The sequence below is a fragment of the Daldinia childiae genome (genome assembly GCF_008694065.1).
Source record: "Daldinia childiae strain JS-1345 chromosome Unknown Scaffold3, whole genome shotgun sequence".
Lineage (NCBI taxonomy): Eukaryota > Fungi > Ascomycota > Sordariomycetes > Xylariales > Hypoxylaceae > Daldinia > Daldinia childiae.
Window position 1 is genome coordinate 786,428 of NW_022984644.1, and position 13,055 is coordinate 799,482.

At 44.2% G+C, this 13,055-nt stretch overlaps 3 protein-coding genes across 4 annotated transcripts; 1 reads left to right on the top strand and 2 right to left on the bottom strand.

The window, feature by feature from the left end:
- Positions 1-2,190: 2,190 nt before the first annotated feature.
- On the bottom strand, positions 2,191-2,874 carry GL218_02958 (putative 21.2 kDa protein; the record flags this gene model as incomplete). Its single annotated transcript, XM_033579500.1, has 3 exons — positions 2,191-2,444; positions 2,544-2,626; positions 2,693-2,874. The coding sequence occupies 3 exons, from the start codon at positions 2,872-2,874 to the stop codon at positions 2,191-2,193; spliced, it is 519 nt and encodes a 172-aa protein (XP_033436060.1).
- A 5,614-nt stretch (positions 2,875-8,488) lies between these two features.
- GL218_02959 (Sterol regulatory element-binding protein 1) lies at positions 8,489-10,037 on the top strand (the record flags this gene model as incomplete). 2 transcript variants are annotated; one of them, XM_033579502.1, is made up of 4 exons in its annotated part: positions 8,489-8,542; positions 8,613-8,981; positions 9,063-9,788; positions 9,846-10,037. In XM_033579502.1, 4 exons carry the CDS (start codon positions 8,489-8,491, stop codon positions 10,035-10,037), a joined length of 1,341 nt encoding a protein of 446 aa, XP_033436062.1. The 2 variants fall into 2 exon arrangements, with proteins under 2 accessions (XP_033436062.1, XP_033436061.1); XM_033579501.1 differs by having other exon boundaries at positions 9,063-9,779.
- Positions 10,038-11,446: 1,409 nt separating this feature from the next.
- GL218_02960 (Intermediate cleaving peptidase 55) lies at positions 11,447-12,988 on the bottom strand (the record flags this gene model as incomplete). Its single annotated transcript, XM_033579503.1, has 1 exon — positions 11,447-12,988. The coding sequence occupies one exon, from the start codon at positions 12,986-12,988 to the stop codon at positions 11,447-11,449; it is 1,542 nt and encodes a 513-aa protein (XP_033436793.1).
- Between the last annotated feature and the right edge of the window lie 67 nt (positions 12,989-13,055).

Genomic DNA, 13,055 nt, shown 5'->3' on the forward strand with positions numbered 1-13,055 from the left:
CGCAAAGAGCACGTCTGGAGACGTTGCTGAGATAGAAGCGCGCCTAGCTGAGCTTAATATAGAACCCACGTCGGGCTCTTCTGGGCAATCATTAAGAGATGCGTCACCATCTCGACAAACAGGGGATGCTGAGGGCCATGACAAGATTCAGAAGTACCCCAGCGATAGCAACGCTTCGTCTTACAAGGCTGATAATCCGTTCCGGACCATCTTCGTGCTGGACAATGCGAACGTCGTTGACAATATCTGCAAGTACCGAAAGCCGTGGCAGGAGGAAAATGGGAAGTTGTTGACAAAGCAGAGGAAACCTGTTAAGAATGGCGATATGTATCGAAAACTTGAAAGGTTTTTTTCTCTGATGGAAAAGAATGTTGCCTTCGCCTTCAAGTTTTATTGCGTTCCGAAAGGACATAATAAAGATGCTGCTAAACTGGCAAAGGACGCCCTTCAGGGCAACTTCTGCGGAGACACGAGCAAGGCTACGAATTCAGGTGAGGGTTCAGGATGAAGGAGTAGATAGCTCTCGGGTCAGGAAGCGGGGTTGCAGGAGAAACGAACCTATATCATAGGTAGGAGGTAGTCAACCATCCTATTTAGGTAAAGCTATATCGTACATACAAGCTTAGCATGATGAATGATTATACTGATTCATATCCATCGATACTTACCCAGAAGCTAGAAACTGAAGTACATTTCTAGGAGTGCCTAGAATACAAATTAAATTTAGATACTAATATTTTGTCAACGGAAGGGCTGGGCAGGCGACTCAATAATAGATACGCAGAAACATTATCCCTTTATACCCCCTCTTTCCTCCACCCTCCCTTCCTTCCCTTCGTAAGCGAACAAAAAGGAATATTCCTCCATCATCAAATTTTCACAACACGCACGACAAGACAAGACAACCAAGATCGCTCAAAGTTCCGCGCAAGAAGGACAACGTCTTAATTACACGGTCAGCCATTATCGCAAGCCGTAACACACTCACGAGGCATTCATCAAATTGATGGTTGAGGGACATCTCCCACTTTTTGGAGACTGGAGAGGTTGTAAATATGCCGGAGTAATCGAGGCTTTAGCATGTAAAAGTCATTACATAGGTAGGTACCTAGGAATTAGGTAGGATCTTGTTATTAATTTGGACGGTGCTGTCAGATACTTTGGACGTTTATCTATTTAGGTCCCAAGTAGCTAGCTGGTTAATATAAAATAACCTCACGTTACGTTTCTATGCCTAAGGTTTACCTCAATATATTGTGTCAAATAAGAGTAAAGATCCCCTATTCGAGATATATGCTTTATTGCCTTATGCGGATTTTTCCTATGCAAGAAAAGTAGTAAGAAATGAAAGAAAAATAAATGAATGATGAAAGAGGTAGAATCACATTAGGGTATAAATGACTTATGGGTAGATTCAGGAGTAGATCTACTAGGAATGGGTATATAAGACGAACGTAACGCTCTCGTGAAAGGGTATATAAAAGGGTGTAGGGTACCTAGGCATTTATAATTCAATCTATCCTAATATTTACCAAGGATATAATACCTAATAAATACCAGGTATGGCGCAGTGAAACATCAGGCTTTCGTGTTATCCGGGGGGCAACCTTAAGTTGGATTAACTTATTCTCATGTCCTTATTCAGCATGGAGGTGAAATATTATATCATAACTCCCAATCCTCTGAAACCAATATTTGGAGCTTCTTTCAAGTGTGAAGATGATATCTCTGCCCTTTAGTTCCATACTATCCTTGAGATATTAGTTAAGATGATATGTACTTTGAAAACAAAGAAATGATAATTATTTTATTGATACGTCGAATGTTTTGAACTATCAGATTATACCATGGAAAGACCGCATTCCCATACAAGCTCGCCTTTGGAATATGTGATAGTCAGAGACCCCATCTTTTCCAAAATGTTTAAGCACATTTAAATAGGGGTTCGGGTTAATAGGAAAGCCACAATTTGGTGATATGTACAACGACTATCGAGGATACAACCTTGTTTTATCTTCGCATTGGTCAACTACGAGTGGGATTCATTACATTAGCTTAAAAATAGAAGGAATGTTTTTATGCAGTACCTGATATGGGATATTCCCAATGTTGAGAAACGAAATAGAGTAATTCAATTTATAAATCTACCTATTTAATACTCCATAGCGTAAGAACTTCTTAACAGCTAGTTCAGAATCTATCCAAATCTAGGGGTAGCCTTTCGCCCATCCAAATAGCTCTCTGGGAATGATTTCGGCGCTCAGCCCCTTCTTCGTTCTCAACTGTGTTGGGATGGATCAACACCGACAATGGACCCCTGTAGATAGCAAGCCAAGGGATGAAGGCGCCGAACTGGGCTGGCGAGAAGAGATTAACCTCAAACATTGCCACCGGGTGAGGACCTATCGGCTTATCCCAGAGGCGGTATATCCTTAGCTCAGGAACTGTGCACCAACGCCATTTAGTAAATATACTAGAGTTCTTGTCCTACGTTACAAGAGAGAGCATATGGGAGTGAGGGGAAGGATGAGTAGGGATCATACACTCTCGTCGGATTCGCTCCCAAAGGTCCTTTGCATGCTGCGTCTGGCTTTCATTGTTTTGGAAGTAGTAAATATGTATATCACTGAGGGGTGTTAGTCCCGCACATGTTAGTTGATAGCAATTGTGGAGCTCGTCGTCGGACACTCACAAACCACCGCGACGACCGTTATCTAGCGGATCAGGGAACTCGCGATAGGCTTTGCTAAGGGTATCACTCGTTGGATTCTTGTAGCTTTTGCCGTCCTCATTCTTCTCGTCCGGCAGCGGCGGGGCATTCTCGTACCCCTCAAGGGGAGAGACGTACGTATACTTCACCGCCGAGTAAACCATCGCGCTTGAGTCTTAATATGCACTTGGCGTTAATATAGGACTTAGGCTCTATGTGGTAATTTTAGAAGTGCATTTAATAGATTAAGTCCGTCGTACGATGTTAGTTCTAGGAGCGTTAACTTTTAAATTTGCATGGCGCTACGAATGACGTGCTTCTCCCCCGCCCGGCGGCATGACTTATTGATTCCGGGAGCGCCGGATGTGACTCCGATGCTCCTGTTCCCACTTCTCCCCACTTAGTACATGTGTCTTTTAAAACCGGCAACCGCTCCGGATTGACGATGTCCGACGTATCGGCCGTGATTCGCCGTGTTCCCGTGATACTTGTCAAAAAATTGCTGGATTACGGGCTCATTGGGATACTAGGGAATGCGCTACTTAACCGTTCCAATGTTGTTGTTATTATTGTTGTTGCTGATATCTACCCCTGTCTTAAGTTGGTTCATTTCATAACATAAATCTTTAACTAAATGTACCTAACCTAATATGTGACCTAATACTTGATGCAGTCTTTATTTTCATTCGTATAGGTCTAGAGTGAACGTTATCTACGCCGTAATCGTTGCTCATAGGTTACACTGTTGGAACTATTAGGTACTTGAAGGTACTTTGTTGAAGAGGTGTGCCCGATAATCTCGTATTAACTATTATGAGTAGATCTAGGCTAGATTATCTAGATTGTAGACACATCCAGGGGTAATGAAAAAAAGATTCTAACCTGTTGAGTTTCCGTATGTCATATAGTCGGTGTAGCATCATAAGATTGTCAACGATATCTAACCACCATAAGCCATACATATTATTTGATTAGAGAATAATGTTTCAGCTTGTCTGTGCGACATTATCCGTGGCGATTATGTTAGATAATAAAGAATATAGGGATAGGATGTTGATCGAATGACACTCGGTGAGATGCAACAAACTTCGTTTCACAAGATGCGCCCAACTAAGCATTCTCACGATCCTATTATACAGGGGGGTTTGGGCTAAGAAGCCTTTTGGGATTTGACATCATATCTACGGGTGCTAGTGCTTAATTAATTTGGTATGAGGAGACAAGTGCTAGAATGTGATAGTTGAATACTGGGAGTGGGGATCTGTCATTGTCCCATAAGAGTTACCGCATATACTCTCATGAATGTATGACCATAGTTTGAGAGCGTACAAAACATCATATTTAGTTAATCTGGGATAAAAGCATGAATATACTCCGTTTGAAGCTCTACTACTAGCCCATTCTTCTGAACGAATATCACTTCGATTTCATGCGTCTGTGAGTGACTGGCTTGATAGTTAAGACATAAGTGGTCAAGGCCATCCACATCAAGGTTCAAGCATCATTGGAATTATTATTGAAGATGGAAGGTTTTGTATTGACTTTAGAGTAACTCACTAAAGTATAGGTTAGTTAGGTATAAGACACAATAATGAAGAGTGTTACATATCCCCTAATAAGTGTTTACCCAAAACCAGGCACCTGGATAACATAGGTAATAGCTGAACCTAAGAAGTTCAAACTCTACACTCAATACAAAAATCTATAAACTCATACGATATCTAACTACCTACCTAACTAGTTATCTCTACATAACTATATGGTAATTAGTTTGAAAATTGTTTCTCCACAACTGGAATATTAGAGTTGCATATCTAGATTATGAATCGAGAACGGCTTTGCATAAAACTGAAGATATTCTTTATTACACTACAACTTCGTCTAATTACTAAGCGAACAGTATATTATGACTTTCCTATTGCCGAAGAAATTACGAGTCGATACCCCGGAGTCTTTGAACCCTTTTTAGAATAATTTCCGAGAGTAAATAAAGCCGCCCAAGAGCTCTCCGAAATAAACCAACGCCACCCTAGTAACTCTTTAACTTAACAAGAGGCTTAAATATTATAGATTGTTCTCGGCATCATATTGTCTTAGCGCAGGTGATATTGATAGTTATTGATTAGGAATAGCTTGATAATTTGGATTCCCGGTTAGACATAACGGCCCGCTGGATTTGTTTCATTGCGATCGTAATAATAAGTGGAATCGGTGGTGCCAAACAAAATAAAATATTGTTTCTATCCGTGCTCTTAGTGTAGTCGCAATACGCAAATCACTTTGCCTGGGCAAGGCTAGGCTTTAGGCGCGCGCCATTTCTTAGTTCGGAGGCTGCCGATATTTGTGTCTACGCTAGAAAATGACTACATACGCGCATATGATATTCCCCTCGAGACCTTAATATGCTGTTATAGCCATGTGACGAGAAGAAATGTGATAAAAATCTGGAAATAGATGAGATGAAGTTCATGGAATGTGGCAAGGAAATGCTACCGAACTACAATACATACATACTGCATACATACTGCTGGACTACATATCTCTTGGAATATCGTAAGCTCGGTTCATTGACAACAGGCATCTTCCGCTTGTCCAAGAGTATCCGGTAGTCCGGATTTGATTTGTGCATATATCGGCCTAGATCTAGATCTCATCGATACGGCAATTAAATATATTACAGTCCTTTGACAGCTGCAACGTGTCTGCTTACGTTGCCATAGAACGATCCCTTTCAGATGAATGTCTCAGAAGAGACTAGGATAAAGTTAATCGTCGATGAACTGCTTGCTTGATGAAAGATATGATCCACTACCAGGAACAGATAGTAAACATACCGACTTATGGCCGCTCACCGGTTTCCTTTTGATATCACTAGGACATATCCATGAGGTAACTTTAATATTCGCTCACGAAGCTAACGAGGTTGTAAATATGATAGTTCTCCTACATTAGTAAGGAGGAGGCTAGCACAAGGTAGTATAGGTAGTAAGTTTTCTGCAACCACGGGTATGCAGCCGCTGGGAACATCTTGGGATATGGATATGCGGGATTGCAAGGACCCTGGGCGCGGTATCACTCGCATAGAAATTATTGTGATCATACGATCTAAGATCTAGCCGAATATTTCAACGTAGGGAATAGAACCAATAGATCTGTCCCTGAGCCCTACCTGATTATATAGGACCCTACCTACCAGAACGGAACGAACCCCGACTTGTTACTACTTTCGAATTAACTACGGGAAATAGGGGACGGAATCTACCAAGCTATTGGGTAGGAGACTTCATACTCAGAAGGGTGTGTTTAGGTATCAGATAGTTTTTACCTGCTTTGATATTGTAAGTGAAAGACGCCACTATGAACGTGGGTGAATGTGTGCCTTGCACAAGCATATGTATACTTGGTAGGCCTATAGGTATGGATACACGTGGTATAAATCATGGAAACTACCATATGGGTATGGAATACACTAGGTACTGATTACCTTTACGAGGTTAAAGGCGACGCAGTGTGCCCGTGTCGGTAAGAAGACTCGTGAGAATTTTTGTAGTTGATACCGGAATATAGCGTCCGTGGCGACGTTGCATACATATGTACATGCGCATGCGAAGGTGCATGCGAAGGTGCATACGGATGTATATGCGATGTTCCTACATGAAGCATCACGGAAGAAAACGGAGGAAGAGATTCGATGTAGAAGTGGACATGTGGTTGTACTAAAGTACTATTAGTAAGAGATATTGAAAAGTCAGCATGATTTACGAAAATACTTTTTGTACGAAGCATCGGAGTGGGCGGTGGATCAGTGGACCTCATGTAAATCTTCAAGATCTTCAAAAGGTACTCGATCTGACTTTATGTACTAGATAAGCCACAATCCGCCACAATCTTAAATTTTTTTTTTAATAATCTCGAACTCTGGATGGTTCCGTCCCTCCGTCCTGCCGTCCTCCGTTAGGTATCCAACTTTAGCTTCTGTGGCACATGACTGTCCTACTTAAAACCGTTAGGTTTCAGTGGGGTTATAGCGAGGCTACAAACATTTAGGGCATATAGTTGGGGAGAATGCCGACCAATGGAAAAAATTGATTGCTACGTTTTTATCCAATTACATCAATTGTTTGCATCTAGAACCCTGTTCTCGTTATTTCCAAAGGAGTAAAAGCGAAGGTCATACGATATTTAAAATGTCAGCCTTGTGAATGGCCTGATCTTTATTCTTCTCACCCCACATGACGCATGATTCTAGACCGTCACCCTTGAAAATATTCCCTTTATCGACAAAAAGTCAGGCCACCTTCTTGCCCTCCCGGTGCACCGATGACAACAATTTTCCTATTTTTCTCGTTGACAGGACCTGAGAGGACCGAGAGGAATTCTAAAGACTGTAAGTACTTGTGACAAAATTTGCAACTCGGGCAAATCCCATAGCTCCCATTAGTTCCCATCGGTTCCCATACTTTTTTGACCGCTGCGGCCATCAGCCCACAATGTCGACGAAATGGTCTTCTGCCTTTCCCCTTAGGTCCTCCCAGGTCCTTCATTTTCCCGTTTGCCGCTCCTAGCACTTCTAGCATTTCTAGCACTTCTAAGCATTTCCAAGTAGTACCCCCGTAATTAAGGTATTAAGATAATTGCCCAGGAATTTCTAGGAATTACCAGGAATTACCAGGAATTACCAGGAATTACCAGGAATTACCAGGAATTACCAGGAATTATCAGGAATTACTAGGGAATTATTCGGAGTTTCTTATTGGATTACGAGTCACGATGGCGGTCTACTACGGGTCTACAAACGGGTCTTAACCAAGTCGCTACCGCGGCGACCTGCCGCCGAGTAGTACTTTTTTAGTTATACGGGTACCGTCTAGTACCGTCCCAGTACCGTACCCAAAGAAAAAGGGTAGTAATATATCGGGATCTCCCTTTGGGGTCCGGCTGGCCTGGGCGGCCTGGGGAATTTTATCTGAGCGTCTCCGTTGCTCTGCAGCGTCAGGCCATTAATTCTGGACTGTAACTTCGTACCCTTGCATCGTCGGGCGGTCTCGGCCATTGTACGCTTCATATGCTTCATACGCTTCAAACGGCAACCCTGGCCCAGTAAGACTTCGTGGGATGTAATTCTTATTCTTTAACGGCCGAATTCTCGAATTCCCATCTCATTTCATCCTGATCCAACTTGTCCTATACATAGATAAGCTAACCACCCAACCGAACTAAACTACCTAGCTTATTTGTTTATTCTATATCATAAATCATCCGTTCTTCAATATCGTTTGATCTATTCACCATTGTGGCATTATATCTGATATTTGTGATATCATACCTTTCCATACCCTCATAGTCGAGACCCCTATACTACCTTTCCTGTATAGTCTATAGTGTGTTTGTGTGTTTGTGTGGCTTGCTCGCTTCATCTGGTGGCTTCACACTTACACCCAACCCTTCATACCCTAACCTCTACATACCTCTACATACTACATCCTTCGGCCTGAGGTTACCTAGCTGCGCAACCGTACCACGATACACGGCAACGGACGTGGCAATTCGCGCCGTCTCTCTTGAAGTTATTCGCCTTTAGTCTTTCCGACTTCATCGTCTATCTCGCCAAGCCCGGACTTCGCATGATAGCACATCCCCATCACCTTACAAGGTCTAGCTTTCCGACGACTATCCCGTTTCCCGGGACTCTCCCCCCATTTATTTATAACCATAGCAATCGACGTATAGTGTCACCAAAGATCTGCTGGTGACCCTTGAATTGTTGTGGGATTCGTCATGGACGCAGGTGTTATGCAGGACATTGACGTTTATCCTGCTGGTAACGACAAGGTATGATAGACATAGATTTGATACTACCTTGGTTGAATCATAAAAAGATAAAAGCCCTAACCTGCCCCAGACCTTTGAGACATTCTTCGATCAATCTACAGACTACTCGCAGCAACTATCATCCATCAGCTTCTGGGACGAACTCGATAGGTCAGCTGAATCAAGTGTTGTGAACTCGGTTCCGACTTCAGGCTCGCATCAGACCCCCAGCACTTCCGCTGACTCGCCAGCCTCAACTGCTTCTCAGAACCTTTCTACCATCTCGCATAAGCACAAGCTTGCCAGACAGGAGCTACCTAAGAAGCGCCAGTGTTCTGATATCAGAAGATCCAAATTTGCCGAGAACCCATCCACCCTCGACTGTTCTGATTACTGGCTTCGCTTCGATAGTGACAACGAGAGCGATCCTCTCTTTGCTGAAAACCGAGAAAACAGAACCGTAAGTGCCTACAACTCCTCACGCAAAGATGGCCTTCGGACACATCTTCCGGGATAGTGCTAAAGAATGTTTGAGGTATAGGGCAAGTCTCCGATCCTAGCTCAACCTCGTCCTAGGTCAAGGATTGTCGGGAGATCCGGCAACAATTTCAAAGTGGCTTATCCGCCGTCGTCTACTGCTGATCTAGTCGACGATAGCGCCCTAGATCACGCGCTATCGGACGAAGACGACCTCTTCTCTATGGCCTTGGCCGATCAACTTACTAAGAACGACTCGGCCCCCATACCTTCTGAAGTACCCCCGCGCGAGAGACTTTACTCGACGCCGCTAAGCTGGGAGCCGCCGCAGCCTGGCTTTCGCATGGACTACGTGAACGTTAACCCCCCTTTTAACGACCCCGAGCGTCAGAGACTACTGGCTATTGCTATGGGCACGGGGCAAGTCCCGCAACAACAAATAGCCGCAAGACAAGCTCCTGGAATGGATTTTAGATTCGAAGTTAACCAAAGCCCAACTACTATGAGCGATAGTAAAAGCAATACACCCGAGCCTCGTATCAAGCCAACTGCAACACGACCCCAAGCACCATCACGTACTAACTCCATGGATGCTACTGAGAAGTCCAAGGAGAAGCCTAGGAATAGTGACCGGGCGGCACATAACGACATCGAACGAAAGTATCGTACCAATCTGAAAGATAAGATCGCTGAACTACGAGACGCTATTCCGTCTCTACGCGCAATACCTGAAGATGGAGACGACAACGATAACGGTGGCGCATCGAGAACGGCACCTAAAGTAAGCAAGGTGTGTTTGAGTGGAGAATTATATTGGTCTATAGAGTAAATGACTAACTATATATAGGGCACCGTCTTGACTAAAGCCACCGAATACATTCACCAACTGGAGCGTAGGAATCGGTCGATGGCACAGAAGAATGAAGAACTCGCTCGCCGGCTACATGCCTTCGAACAGTTGGTTGGCGCCGCTCCTGCACCAAATTGGGCACCCCAAGGATACGGCGCTTCTGTCTTCAACCCTAGAGCCTTTTCTTAAGAAACGACAAACTCTACTTTATACTCCATTTATGACTGAGATATTTCTCACCACTCACCACTCACCCTTCGTATTAATCAAGTACAACCGCTTCAACGACCACTCTAACGACGATGAACGAATATCTTGCTTAAACAATAATACCCGACATTGGCAACCCACCTTGATAAATCTGGGCTTGGTAGTCTCAGAAAAACCTTTGAATATCATAACGGAATAACATCAACATTGGATACGGACGGAACAATCCATCTATCTTCTGAGTCGCCTTTACCTACCACCAACATACATATCACACACGTATATATATATACCTCAACCTTGTATGAAAACACATCAGAGTCTGGTAAATAACACGGTCGGGTTGCACGTTGGGCGTTTTAGAAAAAAAGCTTTTTTGAATTTTCAATTTTAGGGAGAGAACATCTAGGGGTTTAGATGAACAGGTCTTATACTGGGATAGTGCTACTTAAGCACAACTACGGCGTTTTGGGGAACAGGAACTGGCAAATTTCACACAAGTCTGTTAGGTATATATCCTACGGTCTATGGGGAAATGGCGAACGAAGGGAAAAGGAATCAATTCAGGTTTTACCCTTACTGCCTACTCAGGATAAGAGTCTGGCTGGGAGACTCGAGAGGAGCGGCGCCAGCGAATTTTTTTTTATACAATCTACAAGTTTCTACCAGTTATAGTGATACCTAACTTACCTCCTGCGGGAGAGTCAGCGCATTCGGAATCCTTTTTTCCAGTTAATAATAGATCTCGGCCCTAGGCTGATACTTTCTGCGCGCAATTTCTTCTCCTCTTCTCGTCTTACATCAGAAATGAGTGAATTTCGCTAGTAAGCTTCTTCCTTGGACGTCGTATGTTTATCGTACGATGCCTTACTTGGCACCGAGGCACGCGCCTCGATCCGCTGGCTAATGGCAACTGTTGGGACATTGCGGCCCTAGGTACGAATACGATTATCCGGAACTGTTTCATTAACCTAGTATCGTTAAAGTATCAAGGCGGTGTTGCTCGATAATGGGAATAGGTAAGTGTGAGTCAATGCAAGATCAATTAGGTTTCGTGAGCTGCGAGGTGGCGCCCCCTATTCTCGGGCTCTCACGGCTAGGCTTTTTCATTGCCACCTTTCTATGGTAGGGGGCGAAAATGAGAAGGTATGATATTTGTCGTGATATAGGTCTAATGGGCCAAGTTTACTATGTATAACTGAGGTATTTGTTTTACAATAGATTTCTGAGGAAGCGGCTATAAAATAGATGTATACGCTGTGCAATGTGTGATATTTTATAATATACTTCCCTTTAAAGCATGATATGCCTTTGATATTTGGTCGTCTCGGGCTTCTCGGCAACGATTTTCCAAAAAGTAGTCTTTTTATATAATTCATGAGTATCTTCTAGTCTCTTAATGCCTCGATGTCGTCAACCTCCTTAACCGCCTCTGTAGTTAGGTTAAGGGGGCTATCATCGCCCACACATATGCTGTCCTCGATTCGAATGCCCATACCCCGGAAGGCTGTGGGCCACCTCTCATCATCGGGCACGTAGATGCCGGGTTCGATCGTGACGCAGTGACCTTCTTTCAGGATCACATTCCGTGCGTATCCGGGAACATCGTGGACATCAAGGCCGATATAGTGCCCAACGTGGTGCGGGAATAGAGTTCCCATGGCATCTCCACTTAGGTCGAAGCCAAGCTGTTGTAGTTGGTCACGGAGGGCATTCTCCGTGATCAGGTGCAATTTGTCGAGAGTAACATTGGCACTAGCGCGGCAGAGCGAGATAGATGATCGCTGGGCGCGAAGAATAGCGTTATATAGGTCCTTCTGTGGTTCGCTAAATTTCCCTGAGACGGGCCATGTCCGTGTTATGTCAGTAATGTATGTTCCGTATTCACCACCGGAGTCTACGAGGACGAACTCCGAATCGTTTAGTATACCATTATTTAGGACGTAGTGGATGAGTGTCGCCTTTGGCCCTCCGGCCACCACGGGGATGTAAGCATGTCCGTCCAGACCAGACATTTGATACTGGTACTCCAGGAATGAAGCCAGCTCCTTTTCATACTTCCACGACCGCCGCATAGCTTCTGTCAACACTCGGCCAGACGTTTGCCCTGCGTGCCGCATATTGGCTATTTCGGCTGGCGACTTGATGGCACGGAGAACATTGATATGTGGCCTTAAAGGTGATATACTCGCATTAGGAGCTGCTGAACGCAAGAGGTTGGCTAGTTTTGTAGACGTCCCATTTTGCGTCAGTTCAACATCCGTGAATATTATTTTAGCACCATCCAGCACCGAAGCCAGTGTCCTGTCTACCAGCTTAATATCCTCTGCCTCATCTGCGTTCCAAACGTCTCTCGCGGCATCAACTCCACTCCAGGGACCGCTCCATTGCTCTACTTTTGGATCTTTCGACCTACAGTATAAGTGAAATGTGTAATCGCCTAGCTCATCGCCAGTCCTCTTCAACACGGCTATGGATTCAGGCTCAGAGAATCCAGTGAGATAGAGGAAGTTGGACTCTTGGCGGAAGGCGAAGAAAACGGCACCGGATCGGTATTTGAGGGATTCGGCGGGGAGAAGGACGGCGGAGTTTGGGGGTAAGGAATGGCAAAGGGCGGCACGGCGGTCATGATATTCTTGTGCAGTTATACCTGGCGTGAGTTCACCAGCTGCGAGGATATGAGGGTGTGTTTCGTGGACAGGTTGGCCAAAGAGGAGCTCGGAGGCAGAGACGGATGTGTGATAGGTACGCGCAGATCTTAGTCTACATCTTAAGGCTGTACAACTGAGGGGCGTTTTTGAGAATCGTGGTATAGAGGGTATTGTTGTTGTTGATATGGATCGTGAGCATTGTAGCTTTGGGGAGGAAAGCTTCGAGTGTGGTTTAAGATAGCGCTCAAGTTGCCATAATTGTTGTTGACGAAACTTCATTTTTGAAATCCTTGGAATATTGTAACCAATTGCATCATCGGAATTACTTGAGTATTACCCAAAGGGG